General features: G+C 36.2%; 1 protein-coding gene across 1 annotated transcript; it reads right to left on the reverse strand.

Moving 5' to 3' along the window:
• Nucleotides 1-1,404: 1,404 nt before the first annotated feature.
• On the reverse strand, nt 1,405-25,972 carry LOC100920300 (sulfotransferase 1C2). Its single transcript, XM_003766935.3, has 8 exons — nt 25,544-25,972; nt 24,892-25,079; nt 18,786-18,911; nt 13,925-14,022; nt 12,135-12,261; nt 3,796-3,890; nt 3,271-3,451; nt 1,405-3,013 (listed from the first exon to the last, which is right to left on the reverse strand). Exons 2-8 carry the CDS (start codon nt 25,070-25,072, stop codon nt 2,901-2,903), a joined length of 921 nt encoding a protein of 306 aa, XP_003766983.2. The 5' UTR covers nt 25,073-25,079; nt 25,544-25,972; the 3' UTR covers nt 1,405-2,900.
• Nucleotides 25,973-27,521: the final 1,549 nt, after the last annotated feature.

A 27,521-nucleotide genomic window follows, 5' to 3' on the forward strand; every position in this document is an offset into this window, starting at 1 on the left:
TTCTTATTCTCATGACTTTACTGGCTTCCTGTTGCACAGTTCTAAATTTCAAAGAGTCATTTTCTTCCTTAACTCTCTGAATCTCCTTTTCTAGTTGACTGACTTTCTTTTCATAATCTTGTTATTCTTGGATTTTTTTGTTTTGTTTTTCCTCAATCTCTCTCATTTGATTTTAAAAGTCTTTTTGGAGTTCTATTAATTCTTTTTGGGGGCAGGTAACTTTTAACATTATTCTTTGGGGTAATAGAGACTTTTTTTTTTTTAAATTTCAGTATCTTCCTCTGATGAGGAACTACAGTTTTCCCTGTTCCCATAATAACTTTCTATAGTTGGGTTTTTTCTCCTTTGCCACCTTATTTGTTTCTTTTTAATAGGAGCTTGTTAACCTAATCCTGAGGGGGTAGGGGGGAGGCTTTGCTTCTGGCCTCAGGTCTTTCTTCAGTTCTCTTCTCTGGCCCAAAATCCAAAACCAAGAAAGCTACCCTTAGATCTATGAGTAAGTGCCTGAAGCCAGCAAAAAGCGTCCCTGTCCCATTCTTCACACACCAGGAATGTTCTGGTTCCTTGTCCCTGAAGGAAGCTTCTTAGTAGCACAGCTGGGCTTGACATTCCTTATCCACAGAGGTTCTCTCAACATTCCAGAACTCAAATCCTGACTCCCTACACAGTCTGAAAGTAGTAAAAGTTCCTGTGGTTGGGTGGAGGCTGTCTCTAAACTCAGCTAGCCTCCAGGGTTCCCTGTTTGCTATTTCATCAGAGCTAATGATAAAATAGAGGATTTCTTCACTCCCCACAGCTAAGGGGGGGTCAAAGAGGTTACTCATTCGCCCAACTCAAACAGCAACTGGATCATCCCATCTGGTGTACTATCTAGAAGTTTATGTATATGTCTGGGTCTGCACCTATTAGAATATAGTATGATGTGGGAAAAGTTCTAGCTTTGGAGTTGGAAACAGAAAAATGTGTAGTTAATTAAAAATAGCAAGACTATAGCTATATCCTTAAAATTCCTATTGACTAAAATTCCTTCAGAAACACAAGTTGAAACTTAATGAATGTCATGGAAGAAATACTAAAGGAGAACTATCTTGTATCATTAACCTATTAAGAAAATTTGAAGGTATTCAATTAAAAACACAAGAAATAGATGAAGGAACAACTAAAGAAATGGTAAAATGATATCTAAGGAAAAAAACACGTGGAAATAAGTGAAATTAAAGAAAGGAAGATAAAAGTAAAATAGGAAAAGAAGTCATGATGTAAAACAAGACTGAAAATTCAAATAATGGTCATATAAAATGAGTTTCTGATTTTTGAAACACGATAAATAAATATTAGATATCTGGAATTCCAGAAACTAATGAAAAAGAAAACAAAGTTTATTTGATTTTAGGACATAATTAAAGAAAAATTTCCAGAGTGCATAAATGCTTTCAGAAGAAAGAAGACATATGATCCCAGAATGGTAAAATCTTACTTATAATTAATCAAAATACATAAGTGGCAAAACTACAGAATTATAAATACAAGGAAAAATTCTCCAAGAAATACAAAAGAAATTGAGAATTTATGTGACATTGGATTCTTTGAAGGGAATAAAGAAATTAGATTTATTCCCCCAAATCATATATCTTTCAAGCATTTAATTCAACAAATATTTATTAGGTGTCTATCATATGCAAGACATTGGGATAGATGCTAAAGATACAAAGCAAACAAAATAAAACATTTTGGAGTGTAGATAGTGGATCTGATTACAAAGTTCAGATAACTGGACTTTTACGAAGGTGAAAGTATAAACCTGAGCACAAATGGCTTATATGTATTTATAAAATGTTTGCTCTCATGTAATCTTACAGTACTGAATTGTGAAGTTCTGGAGTAAGTTGAGAATTTTAATGATAGAACCATAATGGGATCTATTTCACAGTAATATAATTAAATTTATTCTTTTTGGTTTGGAATTTTGTCCAAATTTGGTCCAGTCTCTTTGGGCACTCCCAGATGGGTTGGGTAAACTTTGGTTTGTCTTGTGTCCTTTGTCATTTGGACATCATTACAGTCCTGACTGCCTTGAGTCATGACTAATATGGTTAGTATTAGACCTCACTCCTGCCTCAATTCCTGTCTTCTTTAATCCTAATTTACAAAATATTTGTGTTATTTGAATTGATAGGATTATATCAAAATTTTAGGATCAAGGGATTTTTAATCTGGGACTACAGAAACCATCTAATTTTATCCCTTTATTTTACAAATGAGGAAACTGAAGAAGTAGCTGAATGATACTAGAGTTAGGATTAAAATTTTGATCTTGAGTAAAAATCCAATATTCTCTCTATTACACTAATAAATTGTTCAGGAACATTTTAGTCTCTGGAGTTTTCAGATGGGATTAAAATTGGACCAGTGTAGCATATGGGAATTTTTTTCATTCATATATAGTCTTATTTAGTAGCTGTACTAATATATATCTAATTATGCTCATGCTATTATTATTTTGTAGGTTAGAAAGCTAGTTGACTTCACAAAATATATTAGGTCAACAATGAGAAGACAATTTCTAATTTCTACATCTCAGGATTTTGCATATTCTAATAAGTTCATTCACAAGGGCAGAGACAATAGGTGCTATTAATCATTATTCTTTTTAACAAGTGTTATATGATCATCATAATAATTGGAAACCAATTTTATAACAGATTGTACATTTAAAGCATCTTAAGTTCTATTGTTTGGTAGCTGTCAAGAATGGATTTGTGAGGATAAGATGAGATAAAATTTGCAAAGCACTTTGCAAACCTGACAATGCTATATAAATGTTACTATTATTATCATCATCACTATCTTCATCATTATCAACTTCATCATTGTCATTATCATCATTATCCACACTGTTGTCATATTTCCATGCGGAAAGTTAGAGAGGTTCCTTCCATCTTCTTCTTGTAGTCATTGTTAAATTTCTCATTCTGAGCCACAGTGAAGTGGTTTTTCCAATCTCCAACAATTCCTATAAAAAAGGAAAAGCCAAAGTCTTAGTTGTTACTACATAACTATACAACAGTAACTACTTAGTAGTTACTACATAAACTAGTAGGATGCCCTGGAGGAATAACTTTTTCTTTAGAACCAATCCCAAGTCATCACAAATACTAGGTAGGTGGAATATATGATTTCATCACCACTAAAACTCTCAATTCTTTTGTAGAAAAAAAGTATAAATTAAAGAGATGAGCTAAGAGGGGATAAATTAAACCAAATACCTACCCTTTCTCATGAAGGGGGAAATGGATTGGTCCATAATAGTTTTGGGCACTGTGGAACGGTTTGTCATGGGATTTTCTTTCATTTTTTCAAATGATGTTTCTTGCTCAATTATATCTAGTATTGTTTCATCCAGGTTCTTTCCCATGAATTTCATCACCTTCTGAATTTCACGCCTTGGATTCTGTTGTGGGACAACACAATGTTAGAGACTAAGAGGAAAATAAAACCATTATTTGAAAATGTCTATGAGTAAAGGGACAATGTTTTACTTTTATTTATTGATTTATCTTTTATATCATAGCACATTGCAATGTACATAATAGGTGCTTAATAAATATTAGCTGGAGAAGACTAGATCAAAAGGATAAGACTTGAGGAGTGACCTTGATGTATTTCTGGGAAATATACTTACTCATTCCTTTATGATTTCTTAGTTAGGGGTATAGACATGATTAGGCTCTTCTTCTCAAAACCTGTAGGTAAGAATTCTCAATAAGAAACTATACCTCTCAATTCATCACTCACCTCTTTTATGTCCTCATAAAAAAGGAAGAGGATTTGGCGTTTGTCTTTTGCCTTCCACCATCCTTTAACATGGTCATACCAGGAACCACAGCTCACTGAAATAGGCAGAAAGGAAACACAACTCCTAAGTAAGGATGTACATGAACCTATAAATGAGCAATATTTACTTATTTTGTGCTCTGATATGATGTCATTGGGGGAACCCGTAGATCTTTATCATCAATGAGTCAAAAGAGGACAAACTTATAATAATTTTGGGTGACTTTAATGCTAGAGTAGGCTCAAACTACTAGAGATGACACAGAGTCCTTGGTAGGAATGGAGCTGGAAACCACAACAGCAATGGTAACTTATTACTGAAGACTTTTGCATCTCATGACCATTTGTCTTTCACTTATTCAAATGCAATAAAACTTCATGGATGAGCTATTTCCAATGAGAAAATGACCCTATGGTTTGGGCCACCTGTATGTGGGGTCATGATAATAGCTCCCAGTGTGTCCACACACCTACTGTTTTGTCACTCGCCTAACACTACTGGGTACTTTACTGATTAACTGATCTTGCAATTACATAGTAGATTTTTTTTGAAGTTAAACGTAAGATTTATCCTTTAATATATTTGTCTTAATAAAGGTGACCAGTCTTTTAATCTTTTGAGATTTTCCCAAAGCATTAGTTCTTAGAATTCTTCACTAGAGACTTTCTAATAATGGCTAATATTTACATAGTGCTTTTGATATAGGTAGAAATGGTAAAATGGTATGGTGATAGCTTTTGATTTATACGTAATTTGGATTTAAGTTAGGCAGAGTTTCATGAACGCATTAGCCTCAATCTCTCTTCCAGAGTCATCACTGTCCAATGGTAGAACAGATTACAATGACTGATACAGTGGATGATCTTGGAGTCTTTGATATCTAACCAAGCTCTAAGACTATGTGATTATAAGGAGAAGAGACTTCATACATCACTGACAGAATGTAGAATGAAGAAGGCAAAGTGTGGCTCAGAATTCTGGACCGATTATAGACTTGTCCTCTACAAACTAAATATTCATGTTCACCAAAAGCTGTGGCTCCAAGGCAAAATGACTACCAAAAGACTTATTGTAAACAGATTAGAGACCTTTTTTTGCTATCTTGGAGGAATATGAAATGTATGCTTGCCAAAAAGACTGTTTTAATGGAGAACTTAGGCTCATGTGGTGGTCAGAAAAAATTTCTCTTGAGAACTTTGGTAAATTCTGTGATATTGGAGACCCTTTCTCAGAACTGCTCAGCATGGTATGCCCTCATTGGATAAGGTGCTGTGTTTTATGAGCAAAGCAAAAATGAAGTGCCTCAAAAGAAATGGGAGATGTCCAGTTTTAGAGAATCCACTTCAAATGTTCATGTGGGCTATTTATTTTTGACTTGTGGTAGAACATTCTGAACTCACATTGGTCTGATTAGATAAAGTTGGACACATGCAATGACTCTAACATAGTGATGTAATTTTGGTCCTCTTCAAGAATGAGGCCAATAATCATCATTATGTTCCAGATATTGTGCTGAGCTTAGGAATATGAAAAAAGGCAAAAAGCACTTTGTGTTCTTGAGGAGCTCACCATCTAATGAGGGAGGCAGCAAGCCAATAATTATGCACAAATGAACTAAATGAGGGATAAATAGGAAACAATGAACAGAGGGAAGGGTAGTGGAATTATATATATATAATATATATATGCATTAGAATTTATATACATACATACATACATACATACATATGTGTGTGTGTAAATATAAAATGAGGCACTGGGAAAGGCTTCCTGTAGAAAGTAAGATTTTAGATGGGACTTGAAGGAAATCAAGAATGTCAGCAGGTAAAGATAAGGATGTTGGGCCTTCTGGGCATGGGGGATAGTCACCAAAAATGTCTAGACTCAAGAGATGGAGTGTCTTGTTTGTGGAACAGTAATGAAGTCAAGTATCACCAGATAGAAGAATATGTAGTGGAGTATGATGTATAACACAAGGAAGGTGTGTGTATGTGTGAGTAGGTTATGAAAGATTTTTAATGCTAAACAGAATTTGCATTTGGCCCTAGAGGTGATTAGAGAGCCATTGGAGTTTTTGATTCTCTACATAGGATGTGACCTTCTTAAGGCACTTTTCTGATTATGCATTCTTTGGCTCAAATATAAAATCTGCTGCTAAGCTTTTCAAACTCTTCATGATCTGGCTTTGGTTTGTCTCTCCAGGCTTCTTACATCCCTTCACATACTATACCTTCCTATCAAAGTGACCTATTTGCTGTTCTTCATATGCAGCATACTATCTTTTATTGGTGTGGCTTTGTATTCCAAAGCTAGAATATATTCCCCTTACCTTCCAAAGAAGAGAACAAGAATCCCCCCATTTCCTTTAAAATTCCATTTAAATGTCAGTTCCTACATTCCTGGAAACCCCCCCCCCATTATTTTGGGTTTATTCTCTACATTTTGTATTTATTTAGATGTGTATATGCTGTTTTCCTCAAAGGATCAATCCATATACATGTCAGTTGGAGATGTGACACTAGAGACTAGAAGAAAGATAAGGGTTGTGTAGATTTGAAAATTATCATCATAGAGAAAACAATTGAATCCCCACTTTTTACAGATGAAATAATTGATACACACAGAATCTAAGTGACTTTCTCAAGGTCAGAGAACTAGTTCCTGAGTCAGAATTCTGACTCTATGTCCTGGGCTCTTTTCACTGTTATCTAGCCCAATGATTGTCGAGCTTTGGCAACAGACTTTGGGAAGTGAAACAAATGGTCTTGCCATATCTCAATGTATATGCTAAATAAGCAAATATACCTTCTACAAATAAAATAAAAATCCATCCATCCATCTATCTATCTATCCAATTAACTATTGCTCCATTTAGTAAGATCCTTAGCTAAAAGATGGACTTATTACAGATACTATTTCTAACTGCAATTGGGTTCTATTTAATCTTTTTTGGTAGGAATAGAGTTCTTTTTCCAGAACAGCTATGATCAATGGCAAAAAATACAGGAATATAAAATATAAGAAATTACTTCTGTTACAGAAGAATAAATATTGTATATAGAGAAAGTACTTTTCAAAGCAGTCATGAAATAATGGAAGTTATTGGATTATCTAAGATAGTTACTCTTTCCAAAATTTAATTTAAAAGCTAAGTCATTTTAGATAACACACAATAATTACTGAAATGTAAAAACTTATATTTGATAAATTTGTTTGATTTGAATGTGAGAAACCAAGTGCTTTAAATTCAATAACACATTTCTTCTCAGTCTTGTACTAAACATGACCCAGAATGTGAATTATAAACTTTGGAAAGTCAGGGCTTTGGTAAATCATGGTATTATAATAAGATTTTTTCCTCTATGGCATTTTCTAATATAGTTCTAAATTTCCCAACGGTCTACAATTTCAACCTCTTTACCATTATGAAGGCTCCTACTATCTGGGAAAAATTTAACCTAATCTTAAATTTTCATTTGGAAATTTCATTTTACAAGGTCTTATTATATCCCAGTGCTGCATTGAATCAATAATTTTATGCTAATTGTGACTACTTGAACACTCTAAGTTTATTTCATTAATTATTTCCAAGGCTTTGCTCAATTCTTGCTCCATTTTCCAAGTCTTCATGTTTTGGTTCACTATTAAGAAGCAGCTGTGCTATAATAGGGAGAACTTGGAGTCCAAAGAGCCTGAATGGGCTGATCTGCAACCTTGAGCAAGTCATCCAGTTTCTCTGGTGCTCAATTTATTGCCCTTTCTATAAATGGAGAATCAACACTTGCATTCTAGTTGCTTGCATGTTGTATGGGAGCTTTTTCAGAGCAGGGACTGTCTTTTGCTTTTCTTACTATCCCCAATGCTTAGTGTGATCCCTGGCACATAGCAGGTGCTTTAAAAAGGCTTATTGGCTGGCTGACAACATTGTTTCAAAGATAGTAAAGAAGTATAAAGGACCAAATGCATATGAAGTATTACTATTTCCATGCTACCTCAACCCTATTATTTCTTTCTGTCTCTGTCTCTCTATCTCTTCAATCTGGGGAGGGGCTTGAGCAGGCAGTATTTTAGCTTAGGTCTTCCTGCCTTGAAGCACAGTGCTCTATAAAATGCTTCACACTGCTTTTAGTTTTAGGCCAAATATTGTGGGCATACATATAGATGAATAGTTGTCAAGATAGCTATAGTGAATGGACCAATTGTGAAGCAGTGTGCTCGGTTTACAGCATGCAGACAGGCTTGGAACACAGAAATCTGAGAGTTGACTAGAATAGATAGTTCTGCAATGGCACACATTATTAACATGAATTGGTATGGAGAGGGGAAGACAGTAGAATTACATGGTAAGAAAATATAATCATGTAAGTAAGTCAGGAACAAGAGTGGAGAAGGGGAGTGGAAAGCATTTTGGTGAAGATCAGTGGAAGCAGAATTAGAAGTGGCTCAGGAGATACTATAGAGCATCTGAAGAAAAAGAGTGATATATAAAGAATTCAGGAAACTGATCACTTGTCAGATTCAGAGGCATGACATTGTGAAAATGGAAGACTTTGATCTGTTGAATTTGAAAGCAGATTAGCTAATGATTTCTTATCTTAATCATAAATTTATCTTTAAAAAGGTTTAGGAATCAACAAAGAGAAATCTTTTTTCTGGATTTTATTCCTACCAAAAAGGAGGAGGATAATATTTGGGTGAAATTTATGAAAGCATTACGGGGCAGTGAGCTGGCTTATAATGTATATGAGAAAAAAGGTACAACCTGTCACGAAACTTTGATTTTTGAGTGAGATTTCAAGTGTTCAGAGAAAGGATAGCTAAGATCCTGATGGACAATCTACTGAGGAATAAGCAAAAACTCTTAAGAATTAATTTGAATTGAATTAAGAATTAAATTGAAGACACAATGAGGAACACTTCTGATAACAGAGAAAAAAAGAGTTGTCTGAAGAGCACCATGTGTGGTGAAAGGGTGATCTGCTATAATAATTTGGTTCAATTCATCACCATTATAGAAATAAAAGACGAAAACCCCAAAGCATGTGTTCTATTGATAATGATAATAAAAATCGCTAGCAATTTATATATATTACCTCATTTGATCTTTATAACAATCCTGTGAGGTAAGCAGCATTATCATCCTCATTTTGCAGATTTGGAAATAGAGACTAGGAGAAGTTAAGTGACCTACCTGGGATCATAAAACTAGCAAATATGTGAGATAAGTCTGGGAATTCAGGACTTCTTGACTCCATTTTCAGCACTCTATTCACTGTGCTGTCTAGTAAAAGCATCTATGTGTATAAAACATCTTCTCAACTTCCTAGTTTCCTGTTTGTTTATTGTCAAAGGTATGACTGAGGACTGATAACTCAGAATCTGCTTTTTGGTTTGGGAAAAGTAATTTTCACACACACACACACACACACACACACACACACACATACACACACACATAAACAAAAAAAGTTCCTTTAAACATGGGTTTGTTTTTGTTGTTTTGGCTGCCCAATTAGGTCAAAATGTTTTTTAGAGAAATAAACACATTTACACAGTGTTTTCACCTAAGTTGATGGTGTTACACTGCTGAAGAGATATCGATATATACATACATATATTGACTAAATATTTTTGAAGCTTGTAGCTGACCATTGCGACTCACCAGAGAGGTAGAGCAATATAGGATAGGAAATAAAATATTAGACTAAGTGTTTAAAACTAGGGTGTGTGTGAGAGAGAAGGAAAAGAAGAAGAAGAAGAAGGAGGAGGAAGAGGAGGAGGAGGAGGAGGAGGAGGAGGAGGAGAAGGAGAGAGGGAGGAAGGGAGAGGGAGAGACAGAGGGAGAGGGAAAGGAAGAAGGAGAGAAAGGGGGAAAGAGAGAGAGGGAAAGGGAGAAGGAGAGGGAGGGAGGAACCTAGAGAAACAGAGGGAGAAGCAGAGAATCAGAGAAACACACAGAGACACACACAGAGACAGAGACAGAGAGACATACAGAGAGAGAACACAATGTGGATGCAAAGGGGACTCACTAACTACTTAAACTTTCTAAAAGGCATGTATAGAGATGGGCGCAAAGACAAGTATTGAAAGAGCAGTGTCAATAGTGCTACAACACAAAGAATAGTTTTTAAAGCTCTATTGGGCAAAAAAGGATGGTTAAAGAAGGAATAGGACAAATGCTTGGGTTGTATGGATGATCGTGATGATGATGCAAGACAAATATAGCAGAACGGTTTACAGCATCATTTTGCCCCTTTTTTTTGTCAAGGAAAATGAATTGTTGATACCCTCGATAATTATAAAGGGAGGAATAGCTGCTGTGGATGAATTATAGTCACAAGGACAAAATGAACATCATCCTTGAGTACTGAATGAATCCCTGCAACAACCATGACTTTTGAAAGATTGTGGAGAATGTGAGAGGTACAGAATTTACAAAAAGCAAACATTTTATTGATTTTTTTTAAATAAGAGAATGATGAGCTGATAAGCTTGTCTTTTAGTTCCTGTAAAAACCCTACAACATTTTTGTTTTATTGCTTTCAGAGATTAATTTCAGCAGGATTTACTCACATATGGGTGTGGTTAAGGCTGGGAAAAATGCTTGGGAGCAAGATCAAGGAAAGAAGAAAGATTTGGGGCAAAAGATCATGTACAGAAGATGTTAACCAGGATAGCAAAGGGCTTCAAAATTATGTTATTTAAATACTGATTGAAGGAGCTAGGAATATTTTGTTAGAAGAGTAGTCTCAGAGGAGGAGGAGATGAATATTTGAAGGGTTATCACATGAAGAGGAATAGAATTCTTATCCCTGTGGGGAGAATTAGGAGGAATGAATGAAAGTTATAGAGTCAGTTTTATATTTGACATATATATATATATTTATTTTTTATTTATTGCTTTGTGTTATAGGTTGAAAACTTTTAGTCACTATCCTGTATGAAATTTCCTTCGTCATAATCCAAACCTGGCTTCTCTATCTTCCTGCAAGTTTCAGGCAAAGTCTCATCTACAAGAAATTTTTCCTAGTTCTCCTTAATCTTAGTGCCCTCCCTCTGAGACTACTCTAAATTTATCCTGTATGTAGCTTGTTTGTACGTTTTTTTTTTGTTTTGTTTTTTGCATCTGTTGTCCTATATTACACTGTGGGCGACTTGAAAGCTGAGCTTTTTTTTTTGTCTTTCTTTGTATTCTCAGCGCTTAGCACCATGCTAGTTAAATGCTTGTTGACTGACAAGCTTCCTGATTGTATAAAAGTCACCTCTTTAGTCAATAAATTCCAATAACTCTCTATTACTTCAAGAATAAAATGTAAGAGGCAGGTAAATGGCACAGTGGCTAGAGCACTGGTCTAGAGTCAAGAGGACCTGAGTTTGAATCTGGTCTCAGATATTTAACACTTCCTAGTTGTGTGACCCTGGGCAAGTCACTTAACCCCAATTGCCTCAACAGCTCCCAAAAAATCAAATACAAAATCCTCTGTTTGATGTTCAAAGCTTTTTATAATTTAGTCCCCTCTTACCTTTCTAGTTTTCTTACAATTTACTTCCCATTATGATTTCTTCAATCTAATTATACTGTCCTCTTTGCTGTTCCATAAACAAGATGCTCCATTTTCTTACCTCTGGGGATTTACTCTGGTTGTCCTCCATACCTAGAATGCTCTCCCTCTTCATTTCTATTTCCTGGCTTATCTTGCATCCTTTCAATCCCAACTAAATCCCCATATTCTACAGGAAATCATTTCCAACCTCTCTTAATTCTAGTGCCTCCCCTCTGTTAATTATTTGTTTTATCCTGCATATGGCTTATTTGTATATATTTGCTTGTTTAAAAGCAATTATCTCCCCTTTCAGATTGTGAGCTGAGTGCAGCAATTGTCTCTTTCCATATGCCTAGCATGTATTTAATAAATGTTCTTTGATGTTGTACATAGTATAAATATCACAAATACAGGATTTTGGTCTTTAGGTAGAGGCTGGACAAAAACTCATGAAGTCCTTTCCAACTTCAGGACTCTACATTCTATGCCTTGCATAGAGTTGGAAGGGGGCTTGAAAGACTAAGCATAAACTGTTCTTTAGACCCAGAAAAATGGGCTAACACTGCTTGTCATGGCATGTTTTTTTCATTCTGCCAGCAGCTATCATGGTGAGACAGAGTCTTCCAGCTGTGTGATGCTGTCTCAGAAATAAAAGATGATTAACAGTAGCATAGAATAATCTAAAATATTGTGATCATATAGATGAATCTCAAGTCAATTTAGGAATAAAAATAGACCTTAAAGCATTTGCTTACCTTTCCCATTCATGAAATTTTCAAAATAGTCTTCCCAAGTTCCTGGTTCTGGGAGTGTTTGGCTCATCCTTTGGAAATGATAATAGGATACCATGCAGTCTTTGGGATTCCGAGCTACATAAATGATCTTGGAAAAATAAGTGTAATATATAGAAAAGAGTTAATTTTATACAGGTTGTGATATTCATCAGCAACAATTATGTGCCATTGTTGTAGACACCATGATAATCATAAAGGAAATAATAGTCACAGTTCCTAATGGGAGAATATAGGACAGGACATTGTTTTTAAATACAAATGACAGAAATATAAATATAACCAATTATAGCCTGGGTAATATGACCACAGATTAAGAACTGGAAGGGATGGCAGAGGCTATATAATGTAACTCCCTAATTTTAGAAATGAGGAAATTGAGGCTGTGAGGTATCCAAGTGACTTGTCCAAAGTCATACATGGAGTTAAATGTCAGAGTCAGGGGTGGAACTTAGGCCTTCTGGTCCCAATTTCAACATTTTCTAAGGCGCTGTGAACATAGAATATGCCAAGGGGAATATGGAAGAAACTAAAACCAAGTCAGGTTATTTCAGGAAGGAATAATGGAAAAAACGAATCTTAAAGCAGAATTTTGAAGCAGGAGGGCATGGTTTGGTAACTAAGCAGGGGAAGGGCATCATTAATGAGAGAATTATTTTAAGATGAGAAGGGGTAAATCATATTTGGGTCTGTTGTAAACAGATTCTCTTGATTGAAATAGAAAGCATATGTGTTTAATAACTTGAACTTTGAAAGTTTAATTAAGATCTTTCTCAGAAAAATTCACTGTTTTAGGGTATGTGAGGAGCAAGTAGGTAGTACAGCATAGAGTGTTGGGCCTGGAATCAGGAAGACTCATCTATATGAGTTCAAATTTTATCTCAGATTTTACAAGCTGTGTGGCTCTGGGAAAGTCATTTAACCCTGTTTGCTTAAGTTTCTCCATATGTAAAATGAGTTTGAGAAGATAATGGCAAAAACATTTTAGTGTCTTTGTCATGAAAACCCCCAAATGGGATCATAAAGAGTTAAACATGACTGAAATGACTGAACAACAACAAGGATAACATTAGGTTTTTAAATACCTTGTCATATTGAATAATTTATATTGAGTCTTCAGTACACTGAAGCTCCCAGTTTTTTTTTTTTTAATTATGGAAGCCACTTATTGTTGAGTTTCTTGAACATATTGAAATTCTAAAGCTTTTGAAGCTATGTTAAAGCATGGGGTCATGGAACTAGAGTTGGAAGGGACTTTCAGAAACCATCCAGTCTAATGGTTTCATTGTGTAGATAAAGAAAATGAGGAACAGGAAGTTTAAATGACTTGTCAGAGGAGTGATTTGAATAATAGGGAGAAAATAGAGCTAATGAGTAAATACTCTGCTTATGAAGGAGGCTGATGCTTTAGGTTATATGACTGCCTACATGGCAGGCTTTCTTCTGTGAGCTAAGATGCTAATATGTGGTCTACTTGCTATGGGGGGAATGGGACTGCTCAATAAGTTCTGAATTTATAAATTATGGTGATCTGTTTTTATGCCAGTGAGTCTTATCCTCTTGGATATATTGTTGGAGGTATAACTCATGGACATTAGCAATTTGCTTTCAAAAACAGCAATATATTTAAGGTGAGGGAGGTAATGAAGGATTGAAGCTGGAATAGTATTCTTTATTGCATTTATTCAATAAGTTTCATTTCTTAAGTGAAGATGACTACTCTTTCAGATTACCCTGCATAAGTTTCTGCTTACCTTACAAGTGCTTTCCCAGAAAGATGGAGGCAACAATTGGGTAGGAAGGTGTGTCTTTAGTATTCGAGGAGAGGGCATTGCATTGGCTTGGTCCACACCTGAAAATAATGTAGAATGAGAAAAGGTACATGGGGATAAACTAAGTAGATAGTTTAACCATCAAATGAGGCCTCTTTAGAGAAAGTTCTGTTAATCATCTCCCATTATCCAAAATCTCTACTTTCCCCATATATTTTTGGGGGACTTTCTCTATGGAAGAATTGCCTTGGATTGGAAAGTAGAATAGGTAGAATCTCCTTTTTCTTTAGAAGAATAAAAAATTATAATCTTAGGGATATTTCTCAGTTTCTAAATAAGATTCTATTGCATCAGGACAATAGTTGTAATGAGTGTCTTACTGGAAGTCAGCATGTCATAGTCATAAAAAGAGACATCAGAGCAGTGTTCTTTTTTGATCTATGCCAAATGTGTGACCCTGAGAAATTTATATGATTTCTCAGTAAATGGGGGAAATCTAAGACGATAAGTAACAGAGTCAAAGCAATATACATTGACACATAAAGAAATAAAATTCCCTATAGAAATAAAATTACAATTTTGGTTTCCCCTTCCTCTCTAAGAAAAAAAATTGTTTCTCTTCTTTATTTATTTTGTATTCTGCTTTTATTTCCACTATTTCTGTTCATTTTTTCAATAATATTTATGGAATATATCCTCTGTTTAGGATACTATGATAAGTGTTGTAGAGGATACAAAAAAGAATCAAACTTGAGCCCAGTCCTTGAGGAATTTATGCGTAATAGGAGATATAAGATATAAAGAAATAATCATAATACCAGGAAAATACAAGTGCTGTAAAAACAAAGGTCTTTGAGAAAATCAAAGGAGGAAGTCACTATTTCTGATAGTAGGAATAAGAAAAATTTTCATATCTTCTTATCTAATTTTTAAACTTTTTTTTAAAAACTTTTCATCTTTTCAGTTTTGCTAATATATTTTTGAGCTTTTGTTTTTCTGGTTATGTTGAACTCTTATTCTTGTTTGTTTGTTTGTTTGTTTTTTGAGAAGCATTTGGGTTAAGTGACTTTGCCCAGAGCCAACAACTAGGAAGTGTTAAGAGTCTGAGGCTAGCTTCCCTACTAATATGTTTTTGTCTTTCACTTTGTCCTTGCCCACTGTCCTTGCCTTTTTTTGTGTGTTTTAACTCATTTAATTCTCAAGTGTAGAAGAAAGAGCAGAGAATCAATTAATCAATCAGCCAACAAGTATTTATTCAGTGCCTGATGTGGACAATTACATAGTATAATTATTTCTAAACTCATAATTAACTTTAAATGGTAGTTATATACACTATAGAACTTTCTTCCATAACCCTTTGTAAGTAACAATAATAACCCGGCAGTTGATGTAGTCAGGCAAGAATAGATAAAAACAGGCAGGAGAAAGGAGGGGGTCAGCATTCCTGATTCTTCTTTGGAGGTACCTACTGACTTCCCTGAAGGATCCACTGGCTTGGCACTCTGTTGTCTTCCTGATGCTGAGGCTTCTCAGCATCTCTTAGCTGCTCCCTCACCCCCCAACCTTTTGAGGACTAAGGACTTCTGCTTCAATCATATCTTTCCTCTTGGGTTCTCTTCCTGCTGAAACATATCTTTCTCCTGTGTTTTCTTCCTACCAGAGACTTTTCGTTATAGTGTAGAGGTAGTGTAAAGGTAGACTGCTGGAAGAAACAAAAGTTTGATCCTTGGCAGAAAATGCAGTAGAGGAGACGAAGATAGAGGAATGCTGGAGTATTATGAGAGTAAAACATCATAATAAAGTTAAAAGAAGTTTAAAAAATTACCATGTAAGATGTTAGGCTATTTTACTCTAATGGGCATTATTTAATGCTATTATTATGAACAGAAAACTGAAATGTCATTTGGCAAATCAGCCTTCTACCCTACTATTATAAGAAAGATAGTATTTAGTGTTCATAAGTGCTCAGTTAAGGCATCTACTTCTAGGTTTTTCTGGGATAGTTGCTGGCTCCAGTATTGATACCCACTCATTCTCCTTACCTTACTCTTATAACTTTAGAGAAGTTTAGGGAAACGTCCTTTAATTTGAAAGCATATCTCTGTAGGAAAGGTCCCATAGACATCAAAATATTCACTGTCAAATTTCTGGTGGTAGTGAAGAACTGTTTTACAAACTAGAATGTCTTAAGTCAATTCTGGCAAAAGAATGTAGTGGAATATTATTGTGCTGTATGAAATGATGAATATGAAGACTTTAGAGAAATACAAAAAGAATGCAGAAAGATTTAAGCAAAAACAGTAAAAAACAATGCACATGGTGACTATAATAATGCAAATGGAAAAAAACAACAAAAAAGAAGCTAACTGCTGTATAATTATAGTGACTAAGCTTGGTCATGGAGAAGAGTTGAAAAAATAAATTCCTCTCTTTTTTGCAGGGGTTGAGGGACTATGAATGTGGAAAATTGCATGTATTATTAGATATAATAAAAATATTGGTTGATTTTGCTGAACCACTTCCCTTCCCCCTCCCCTTTCTTTTATTTATATAATAAAGTTTTTTCTTTTATATAATATTTATATTTGTATATTTATTTATATTAGTATATTATTTATTTATATTTCTATATATATAATTTATATAATAAAGTTTTTATTATGAGGGAGGAACCTTTGGGTAGGGAAGAGGAAAAGATATATTCAGATGTGATTTTGATGTAAAAATGAAAAACATTAATAAAAACCAAGAATCAGGCCTTTGTGCAGTAAAAATATTTCTAGATAGGATCATGGACTGGCATGATGGCTTGAGGTTCTGTTTATTATAGAATCTAGCCTTGTTTTTTGTTATTTGCCTATGGGAGTATATTAGGTTTGGGTTTTACAAGAACTAATCCATCTTTGACTATAATGCCCTTAATTAGGGCCATCTGCTGCTATTATTCCAGCATTCCAAGACAGTGCTCCCTGGCTTGGGTGCAGCATTGTTTCTTCTGCTTATATATTTGTGGATTCCCTATTTCACCTTGACAAATATCAGTTACTTTGTTTTTTCTGATTTCTCCCAACTGTTATTTGGTGGCTCTAATTAAACATGAAGTTAGGGCAAGAAATTTGGATTGGTAGATTTTGATAAGATACACAGATAGACCAGCAATCAGAATGGAGTTCAGGTGCATATGTGAATTGAAGGTCAAGATGAAACAATGAGTTAAAAACAAGAAAGTCAAGAAAATTAGAAGATTGATCTTATTGAACTCCGACTTTTCATATACACATAAACATACAAACATACATGTGTATGTATACACATATATATGTGCACATAGGTTGTTCATTTCCGTCATGTCCAACTTTTCATGATCCCATTTGGGGTTTTCTTGGCAAAGATACTGAAGTGGTTTGTTTCCTTCCCCAGTTCATTTTACAGATGAAGAAGCTGAAACAAACAGGTTGAGTGACTTGCCCAGGGTCACACAGCTAGCAAGTATCTGAGGCTCTATTTGAATTCAGGAAGATGAGTCTTCCAGCAATCTATCCACTGTGCTATGTAGTTGCCCACAAACACATACACATGTACATATATGTATAATTATCCCTTCTAAATCAAGGGGGTTGAGGATGGAGTGCTCCTGCAATCCGGAAAAAATCTGTAAAGTTTTTGGCTCTCCCTTCATTACTAGAGAAGAAGACTGAATTATTTGACTAAAAGATAATATGTTAATATTATACAATACCATATTTATTTTATGCATTTCTAAGTTTCTAAATCTTTTCTATGTCTTCTGCTAGCCTTTACATATTTTCTGTGGCTTCTACAAAACTTACTAAAAATTCTCATTTAATTTCTTATGCTGATCTGAGATATATTGAAACCACAATAGGGAAAGTTGTGATGTGCAAGGAATAACTGTATGTGCTTTTGAGGGAAAGGGATTTTCATTTCTTTGTGTACACAACTCCTAGAATATTGTCTAGCACATGGTAAATGCTTAATTAATGTTTGTTGATTGATAAAAAAGGAAACCTTTCCTAAATAATTAGAGTTATGCCATCTGGGATTGGTTGCCATCAATGGTGAGTAAGTAACTGTCACTGGAAGTTTTCAAGTGAAGGCTGGATGAGCCTTTGTCAGGATATAACCTATTTAGTTGAGAGTTAAACTTGATGATGTCTGAAGTCATTTACCAGCTCAGACTTTGGATTCAAAGTCAGGCATATATGTATTCTGGGGATCTGAAAAAGAAGTTAGAAATTATATGGGTAGACAAGAAGGATGAAGACATAAGTACTGATTACAAAGTAGACAAAAGTCTCATTTGACAGGTACCCAGGCTGTCTATAAAAGACAAGGGAGGACAGTCCAAGGGAGATTGGAGAACAGTTAAGCAATTGATCATCAAAAGTTTTTATTGAGTCATTATTAAATGCCAAGCACTGAGCCAAGTTCAGGGATAAAAAAGTAAGGCAAAAATAGATCTCAAGGAGATTATATTGTGGTGGGAGAGATTTGCTGTTCAGTCTTTCAATCATGTTAATTCTTCATGGTCCCATGGACTAGTTTTTCCATAGGGTTTTCTTGGTAAATATACTGGAATGGTTTGCCATTTCCTTCTCCAGTAATTCCTTTGTTGTTGTTGTTTTGTTAGAACTCTCTACTATGAACTGTTCATCTTGGGCAATCCTGCATGGCACAGCTCATAGTTTCATTGAGCTGGATGTGAACTCAGATGTTGCTGTCTTTAGGACAAGAATTCTGCCTACTTAGCAACCTACCTACTCCATGAGGGAGTTACCAGGTAAATAACCAAGTAAATAAAAAGAGAGAGAAAAGTGCCTACCAGTAGGTTGAGGTGAACGTGCCCACTCAATGAAGGGATGCCGATGATGAATGACTGATCGTCGACACTTTTCCACATCTCCCTTCTGTTCAATCATGTCCACAATTTCCTGAATCCATGTTGTTCCTGATTCCCAGGTAGAAAGAATTAGAAACAGAGAGCACATGGAAGCACCATATTAACTTCTGACCCTGCTATACTACTAGCTATATTATCCTCAGTTCATAACTTTATTATCTATGATAGATGGATGTTTTTCCTTTTTTGGCAAGGAAATGACTGAAATTCTACTAGAAATGATATGATAGATCCACCACTTTTAGAGGTAGAAGTGAAAAATCTCCTGGAAACTCTCAGCTTGAGGTAGGAAAGTAGGTGTAATTTTTTTTCAGTTACAGAGTGGCTTATGAACTATGAACTTACTGAGGCATAGAAAACCACTGTAGACCATACAGTTGGATTTGGAAGGGACTAGATATTGAATTCAAACTTCTCATTTTATAAATGAAGACCATGGAGTCATGAGAATTGAAACCATTTAACCAAGGTCTATAGGTAATAAGAGCAGGGATTTGAACCCAGAATTCTCTAGATTCCTTTCTCCAGAAGGGAGAAAATTAGCCACACCATACAGAACTGCTGTAACAATTCATATTTACATAGCACTTTTGAATTTAATAATGCTTTCTTACAAAAATCCCATGAGGTTGGAAGAGTAAACCTTAGTATTCTTATTTACCTGATCAGACACTGAGACTTTAGGTGAATGAGGAGTGATCAGAAATAACTAACAGGGCTAAAATATGAGATCTTTGGGACTTTGATTATATCTCTGGAAGGTGTGGGCACAATAATAATAATAGTTAGCATTTATATAAAGATTTTTATATTGATATAGAGATTTGTGAAGAGCTTTACATACAATATCTTGTTTCATATTCATAACCCTCCGAGGTGGGTGCTATTATTGTCTTAATTTTACAGATGAAATAACCACTTCCTCTTGATTGAGACTATCTCCTTGTCAGGGTCCCAGTTAGCTCTGCTCTTCATTTCTCTTTCTGTGAACTTATTGCATTTAGGTTTATCTAGAAGAGTATGTACCCAAACTCAACATATTCTTCTAGACAGACTAGAGACTTATTTCTTGTCCTTTTTTTATAAAGTACAGTACAAAAGGGTATCTCTATGATGGTTTGAATCAGTTAAATCAAACATATTTGAGACTTAATCACTTACAGTCCTTGTGGTATAAATGAACAATAGACCCACTAAAGAGATGCCTTCTATTATCCCACTGAGTTATTAATAGGGCATAGTAATATTTACTTTCAGGAGATGTAATAAAAATTCCCCTTCTCCAAAAAGGCCAGAGCTTTTAGCTTTGTTACCCAGGTTAACTTCTGTGCCTCCTTCTACATTTGAGAACTCCTAATTCCAGGTCCAGCAGATTTTTTTTTTTAAATTAACACCTCCACTAAAGTCATCCTTTGATGTCTTGGGGTAGTCAGGATTAGAAGAGGGCAGGAGAAATATGTCTTGGATGCTGAACTTTATCTTCTTAAAGAATAGATAATTTAGCTATTATCAGAAGTGAAAATAACTAGTGGCATTCCCCTTTTGTTTCCCCAATCACTTTTCTAATATGAGAGAGTTTCCTCCTCCCTGGCCTTAATTCTGCTCTGAATACAACTAAGACTAGTTTTTATCTTCCTCTGTTCTAAAGCACATTAAAACATATTATAATTTATACCTAAATCTCACAGCTAAGCATTTTAGAGGCAAATTCAGAAAGCTCGATAATTATTCACAACTACATTATGAGTTAACTCATTCTAGATTCTACTTCAGAACTATAGCCTCATCACCTTGTAGGTTAGGCTTCTTGTAAATACACTGGCCTGGTAACTAGAGTGCCTCAAGCTGGAATGTCTGAAGTACATTAAGAGAGAAATGAGAGTCTGAAGATTTGGGGCACAATCAAGAGATATATTCTCAGGTACTGCTAACCTCAAGTCTCCTCATATCACTTTATTATCAGTAATTTATTTGGTTTCTCTCTTAGTGTCAGTTGTAACCAAGTTTTCACGTCTTCTGCATATCTCCACTACATCCAATGTTCAAAGGAGACAGACAAAGAATTCCTTCACCAATGCTTTTTTTAGAGTAATTGTGCCAAGGTTGGAGAGGGAATGAATTTAAGGTCATAGGATATGCAGTGGAGGGCACAATACTTTACAATCCTTTAGTTTAACTCTAAGTTGGCTTATTCTGGCATCATCCTTTCCTGCTCTATCCCCTTGATGGGCTTCTCTTTGGATTTCTTTTTTCTTACCCCAAGTATCAGAATTCTTCAGTCACAACTCTGAAAGGACCCAACAAAATGAAAAATCTAAGAATAACAGCTTAGGGATTGCCTTTATATATTTGTTCCCTGACATCATCTCTAGTTAAAATTCAGAGGCCTCATTCTGGGCACAATAACTCTTGAGGATATTAAATTATAGAAAGCCTATGTTCTTTTTTGGTGGTGTTAGGGGCAATGAAGCACTGCTTTCTCTTTGAGATATGCCACAGAGCCTGTATGCCATGTCAGCTGGTAGGGTGGGCCCAGGAGGTAAAAAAGGGCTTTGCCTCTGAGACAGGAGGTTAGGTCTGGCAGGAGTTAAAGGAACTGCTATAGGTTTCTTGAGATGGCAAGGGGCATGTCCTCTTGCTAGATCTCCTCCTGGGAAGCAGCACTAACTCCAGAAGCCTTCCTTCTGAGGGCTTCATCTATGCAATTCTGACTGGGCTGGGCTAGGGCAATCACTGAGGAAAGGCAGAATAAATAGGCAGTCCTGAGCAAAGCTCACTCTCTTTCTTGTGCCTTTGCTTTCTTGCGCTCCTGTGCTCCTGCTACCCCCCACTGAGAGGATGGGTGAATAAAGACAGAATGGTTGCACTTCCTAGTCAGTCTGTCTGTGTGATCTAGGTTGTTGCCCAAAGACTGGTAAGTTGGCCCAGCCATAACACTGACTGGATGGGCAGATAGAGTAGTCTTAAAGGAAACTAAAAGTGGCGACCAAATAGGTACTATATGGCTAGGACCTCACTTTGTAGCAGGTCTCCAGAGTGGGAAGGGAGACAGAACTGCTCTAGTGAGTGGAATGTTCAGTATGAGACAAACTATAGTGAAGGTCCCAGACCAGGAGGTGCTAGGGAAAGAAGTTTATAGAATAGTAAAGGCAAGCAGGATTGGAAATTGATTTTAAAAAGTGGGAGGTAGTAGGTGATCAGATGGCTTCCTATGATAAGGAAACACTGGGAGCCATCCCAGAACGACTTATTTATCAAGTGATCAGAAACACTTTAAGAGGTGCAAGCTGCAATCCATTAAAAGTATTTAATGAAGTGCCAATGGAGAGTCATAAAACAAATGAGGGTTGACACCAGCCATTCCCATAAAATGGAGCTGGTGGAAGTTAGCTGTGGGAAAGTATCAAGAAGTAAACAAGAAGATGAAGGAGGTGTATGTGTTGAAAAAGCAAGAGGTAGTGAGGAAGAAGCAGGAAGTGGATATGATGGAACAGGAAGAGGATAAGATGAGTAATGAGGAAGTAAACAGAGGGACATATGACCTTGAGAAAAAAGACAGTGATAAGACGAAGGAGGAGAAAGCAAACAGAGGGAAGGTCACCTCTATCTTCCCCATTCCCAGCCCTCCCTGAGGAGATATGTCTCCCGCCTCCTCCCTCTGTGCCCCCTTGTAGAGGCTTTGGAGAGTCCCAGCCAAGGACAAATAATACAGAAAGCTGGAAGGCATGAAAAAAAAGAGGATCGAAAACAACATGATGCAGCAGTATATGCAGCTGTGTCCCAATATGTCCAGTGAGCATTTAGCAAAATTCAGGCTTCTGGAAAGCAGAAGTCCTTCATTACTAAAATTAAATAGGGCCCAGATGAACCTTATTCTGATTTTGTGGCCCGCTTACAGGCAGCCATTGAGAGGTCAGTGGGCAGAAAAGCCTCCAGCTTTCTTATACAGAAATTGGCAATGAAGAATGTTAATACTAACTGCCAGAAGGCCATGCTCACTGTAGATGAGGAGGCTGGCCTGGAAGAGATGATAAAAAGATGTGAGAATGTCGGCTCCATTGCCTTTCAAATGGATGCTCTTGCGACTGCTTTATCTAAAGAGGTTGCAGCAGAAGACCTGCCCTGGCAGTTTGCAGACAAACAAGATATTCAGACACCTGGTAGTTGCATATCTCAGGTACAATCTATGGGGCAGGGACATATTGAAGGCTTGTGGGGCCTCAGTTTATATACCACCTCCACTGGATTTTTGATTTGGGTCATTGGGTGTTTGGGCACCACCTTTCATATCCCACCCACACCATTAACATGGAAATCTAACACCCCAGTTTGGGTACCTCAGTGGCCTTTCTCAGTGGACAAAGCTCAAGCCTTACATGAAATTGTGCAACAACAATTGAAGGTTGGACATATAGAATCAACGTCCAGCCCATGGAATAGCTCTGTATTTATTATAAAGATCTGGACAATTCAGAACTCTAGTGGATCTTAGGGCCGTTAATGCTACTTTTGAACCTAAGGGAGCCCTACAGCCTGGCATGCCGTCTCCTAATCTAGTACCCACTGGCTGGCCATTTTCAGTAATACACATACGAGATTGTTTCTTCTCCATTCTTCTGGCCCCAGAGGATAAGAAAAGATTTGTTTTTACCATTTCCTCTATAAACAATGCAGGATCTGTGCTACCAATGGAAAGTTCTCCCCCAAGGGATGTGTTGTAGCCCCACTTTGTGTCAGGTATATGTAGCGCAAATACTAGAACCTTGGCACATTGTGCTCTAAGCCCCCATTCTACATGCTTGCTCCTTCCCTTGTCTCATATTATGGTATAGCCCCCTTGTAAGACAACTGTTGATGAACCTGTGCAAGGCACAAATGTTTTTATTGACATCACTAAGAATCAGAAGGCCTCAAATTCATCATTAGCGCTCAAAAGAGATTCTGATATTAGAGACCCCTTATAATTCCATCCAGAAAAATGAGGTTTTAGCTATCCTCCAGACCTGTAAAAGATACCCTGAGCCCATTAACATCATATCAGACAGCTTATTTGCTGTCTGAGTGCTCAGAGGTGTTGAGGATTCTGTCTTACAACCTCAGAATTCTTCAATTGCTAACTTTCTTACTGACTTGCAGCTGATTTTACAGACTAAGAAGCATCCCATTTACATGCTGCATGTATACTGTCACCAGTGCTGTGCAGGAGACATATTTGGGGGCAATAAGGCAGCAGACCGGGCTTTACAATGTTCCCTTCTCCCCTGAATGTGTCCATGAATTTCTCCATTTACCCATTAATTCTCTACTTTGCCTTTATGGCCTCATTGGGGAACAAGTCCAACAGATAGTGAAGCAGTGCATTCAGTGTGTTCTGTTTCTCCTTCCTCCACCTAGTAAAGGAGTTAATCCCAGGGGTTTATTCCCCAGTGACTTGTGGCAAATGGATGTGACATGTGGGCCATGTGGACATCCACATCTGTATTGACACCTTTGCTAAATTCCTTTGGGCCACAATGGCCTGCTGTGAGAACATTCCTTCAGTCATTAAACATTTATATAGTTGCTTCTCCTCTTACGGAGTTCCTAATACCATAAAGACTGACAACAGTCCAACTTATAGCTCTAAGCAGATGGCCATCTTCCTTGCCACGTTTGCAATATGTTACAGGGATTCCCTATAATCCACAGGGTCAGGCCCATCGTACTCTGAAAGCCACCTTTGTTAAACAGAAAGGGGGAGGAAGTAGACTGAATCCCCATTGGCCCACACAGGTAACTATCTTATTTACAAAGTTGTTGTAAGGATAAAATAAAATGATTAATACTTACAAAGTATTTTGTAAATCTTAAAACATATAAATAATTATTAAATGAAATAATTAAATTTTATTATATTATTAATGTAACATCTTATTTTAATATTATATAAATTTAATTGTTAGAAATAATTATAATATAAACATAATTATTACATAAAACATCAGCAGTTATTATGAAAAGGGACTTTAATATTTCTAAACATATTTACCTGACTTAGGATAGGTACAGATGAGAAGATCATCATCCTTGAACCTGAATTTCTGTATTTGATCCCAGTTATTCACTGTTGTACTTGGCAGGAAGATCCTTTCCACTTCCCCCAGTGATGCACGTTTCTTTCCCTCTGAGAGCAGTGGTCTTTTTGCTTCCTGAGTCATACTCTCTTTCATAGGATTTCTATTATAATACAGTAGAGAAAACACTTTAACTATAAAAGAAGAATAACAGTGTATTTGTTGATTGTTATTATTTAAGATCAAAGTTCAGGGATTCACAATCCTTATATAAATGCCAATTATTATTATTATTGTTAAACTATAATCCCCAAGCCTCCACTCTGCATAGAAAATGGTTAAGTTTGGTAAGACCGTGGAGGACCCTAGAAGAAAGGCTATTGCTGCTATTGGAAATCGGTGCAGATAAAGAACTGAGATGGAGTTGGGGGAAGCAAGAGAACCTCAGAAATCTCTGGCCAGTATGGCAGGGGGTGGGTGGACAGGTTCTGGTGGGGTAGCAAAATCACTTTCAAGGGAAGAGAGAAGAACTTGAAGACCTTCGCAGATACAAGGGTGTATACACATATATTTTAGGGATGTGAATGGGAGATGAGTTTGGAAAATGACAGAGAAGAAAGATCTTACCATGGACTCCAAGCCTTTAGGAAAATGTCAAAGTCCTAGTTTTGTCATTGTAGGTCAGGCTAATGTCCAAAAACATTTGGCCCTACCAAATAATCTATTTTCTTTGCTCCTATTGCATTATAGTACAAATTAATACAAAATACATATAATTTGTTTTAATTTGTATGTAAGGGAAAACAGAATTTAGGTCACTGTGTAGTAGTTATAATTTAATGAAAACATTCCAAGGAGAGGTGTTGAGGTATTTCCTGGTACAGCAATTCCGGGAGACCAAAGTACATCTTAGTTTAAGTTGCCTTTGGTTATTACCCAGGTCATCCTCTAGTCAGATTTCTAACATAAGGATGACAGTATGGGCCCTAAGCAATAAAGATATTGAATGGCTGTGGTACTGGACTTTTCCCTATAGTGGAATGAGTGGTTACTAGTGAGGAGAATGAAGCTTTCTGTGTTTTGCAAAGTTGGTATCTCCAGGCAGGGAAAAGATTTAGATAACATTGTTCTGTTCCTTTGTTTTTTCTTTCTTCACCCTTTTTTTGGTTTGTTTTTCTTGCCCAGCCTCTGACTCAGCTCTGATTTTGAGAAGATGCCAAATCAGTTTAAACTTTCATCTCCAAGCAGAGGTTGGGTTTTTGTTAACTCTTTCATTCATGCTGCTATTTTTTTTTAAAAAAATGTTTATTTAGCACTTGTTTGGTGTCAGGTTTCTTGTTATATGTTGGTGAAGCAAAGACAAAGAGAGAAACAAGTCCTGTCCTCCTGAAGTTTACATTAGAATGGGGAAAACTACCATGTTTGCAGATAAATGAATATGTGAAAAGTAATTAATGCCAGTTATGGGTGGGAAACACTAACAAAAAAGACTTTGAGTACTTTGAGTTGTGCCTTGAAGGAAGCTAGGAAAACTAAGAGGGAGAGATAAGGAAGATTCTTTGTAATGAACAGCTCATACTTCTGTAACATAAAAAAAATGTATAAAGTACTTTTCTTGTGAACAACATGCAAATATTATGATATCTGTTATAAGAAATGGGCAGGAAGGGGAAAGAGTGGATAGAGTGCTAGTATGGAATCAGGAAAACTCCTTTTCCTGAAGTTAAGTCTGACCCTAGACACAAACTGTGTCACTCTGGGTAATGCCTCAGTTTCCTCATCTGTAAAATGGTCTGGAGAAGGAAATGGCAAACTATTCCAATATCTTTGTCAAGAAAATCCGAAATGGGGTCATGAAGAATCAGACATGACTGAAAATGATTAAACAACAACAAATTTTTACCAAATGTTCTCATTAAGGGCTCAGAACAGGGGAGTGACCTGCTCAGGGCAGGAAATGGAATGACATGTTTGGGGAACACAGAGTTCATGTGGTAGATTGATGTGAAATCAAACAGGAAAGAAAGATTGCAGCCAAATTGTGAATGACTTTTTATTTTTGGGGGGAGGGGTTCTAGTTACATTTATTCTTATGACATGTATATATGTAGCATAAGTATATGCTACTTTTTATGTTTTAATTTAAAGTTTTGAATTTCAAATTCTTTCCTTCCCTCCTTTTTCTCCCTCTCCTTGAGACTAGAAACAATAAGATATAGATTATATATGTGCAATTATGTAAAACAATTCCTATTAAAATTTAGTACAAGAAGATTTGAATAAATGAAAAGCTTTTTAAAGAGCAATGACTTTGCAATGAGGGGACTTAGTGTAGAATCCTGGCTATTTGTGTTCTGTGACATAAATTTCTTAACATGTTTGGGAGTCAGTGTGCTCCTCTGTAAAATATGTAGATGGAGATTTGTCACTGAAGGATCTTTGGTACTTTAAAAACAGGAAACATTTCAGAAATATAGATTATGCTCCCAATGGATTGATTGATATGGAAATAATATCCTTTGGAAATAAACCTAGTCCAGCCTTATCCTTTTACAGATGACTAAACTGAGGCCTAGAGAGTTTAAGAGACTTCTGGAGATCACAC

The sequence above is a fragment of the Sarcophilus harrisii genome, chromosome 3 (genome assembly GCF_902635505.1).
Source record: "Sarcophilus harrisii chromosome 3, mSarHar1.11, whole genome shotgun sequence".
Classification (NCBI taxonomy): domain Eukaryota; kingdom Metazoa; phylum Chordata; class Mammalia; order Dasyuromorphia; family Dasyuridae; genus Sarcophilus; species Sarcophilus harrisii.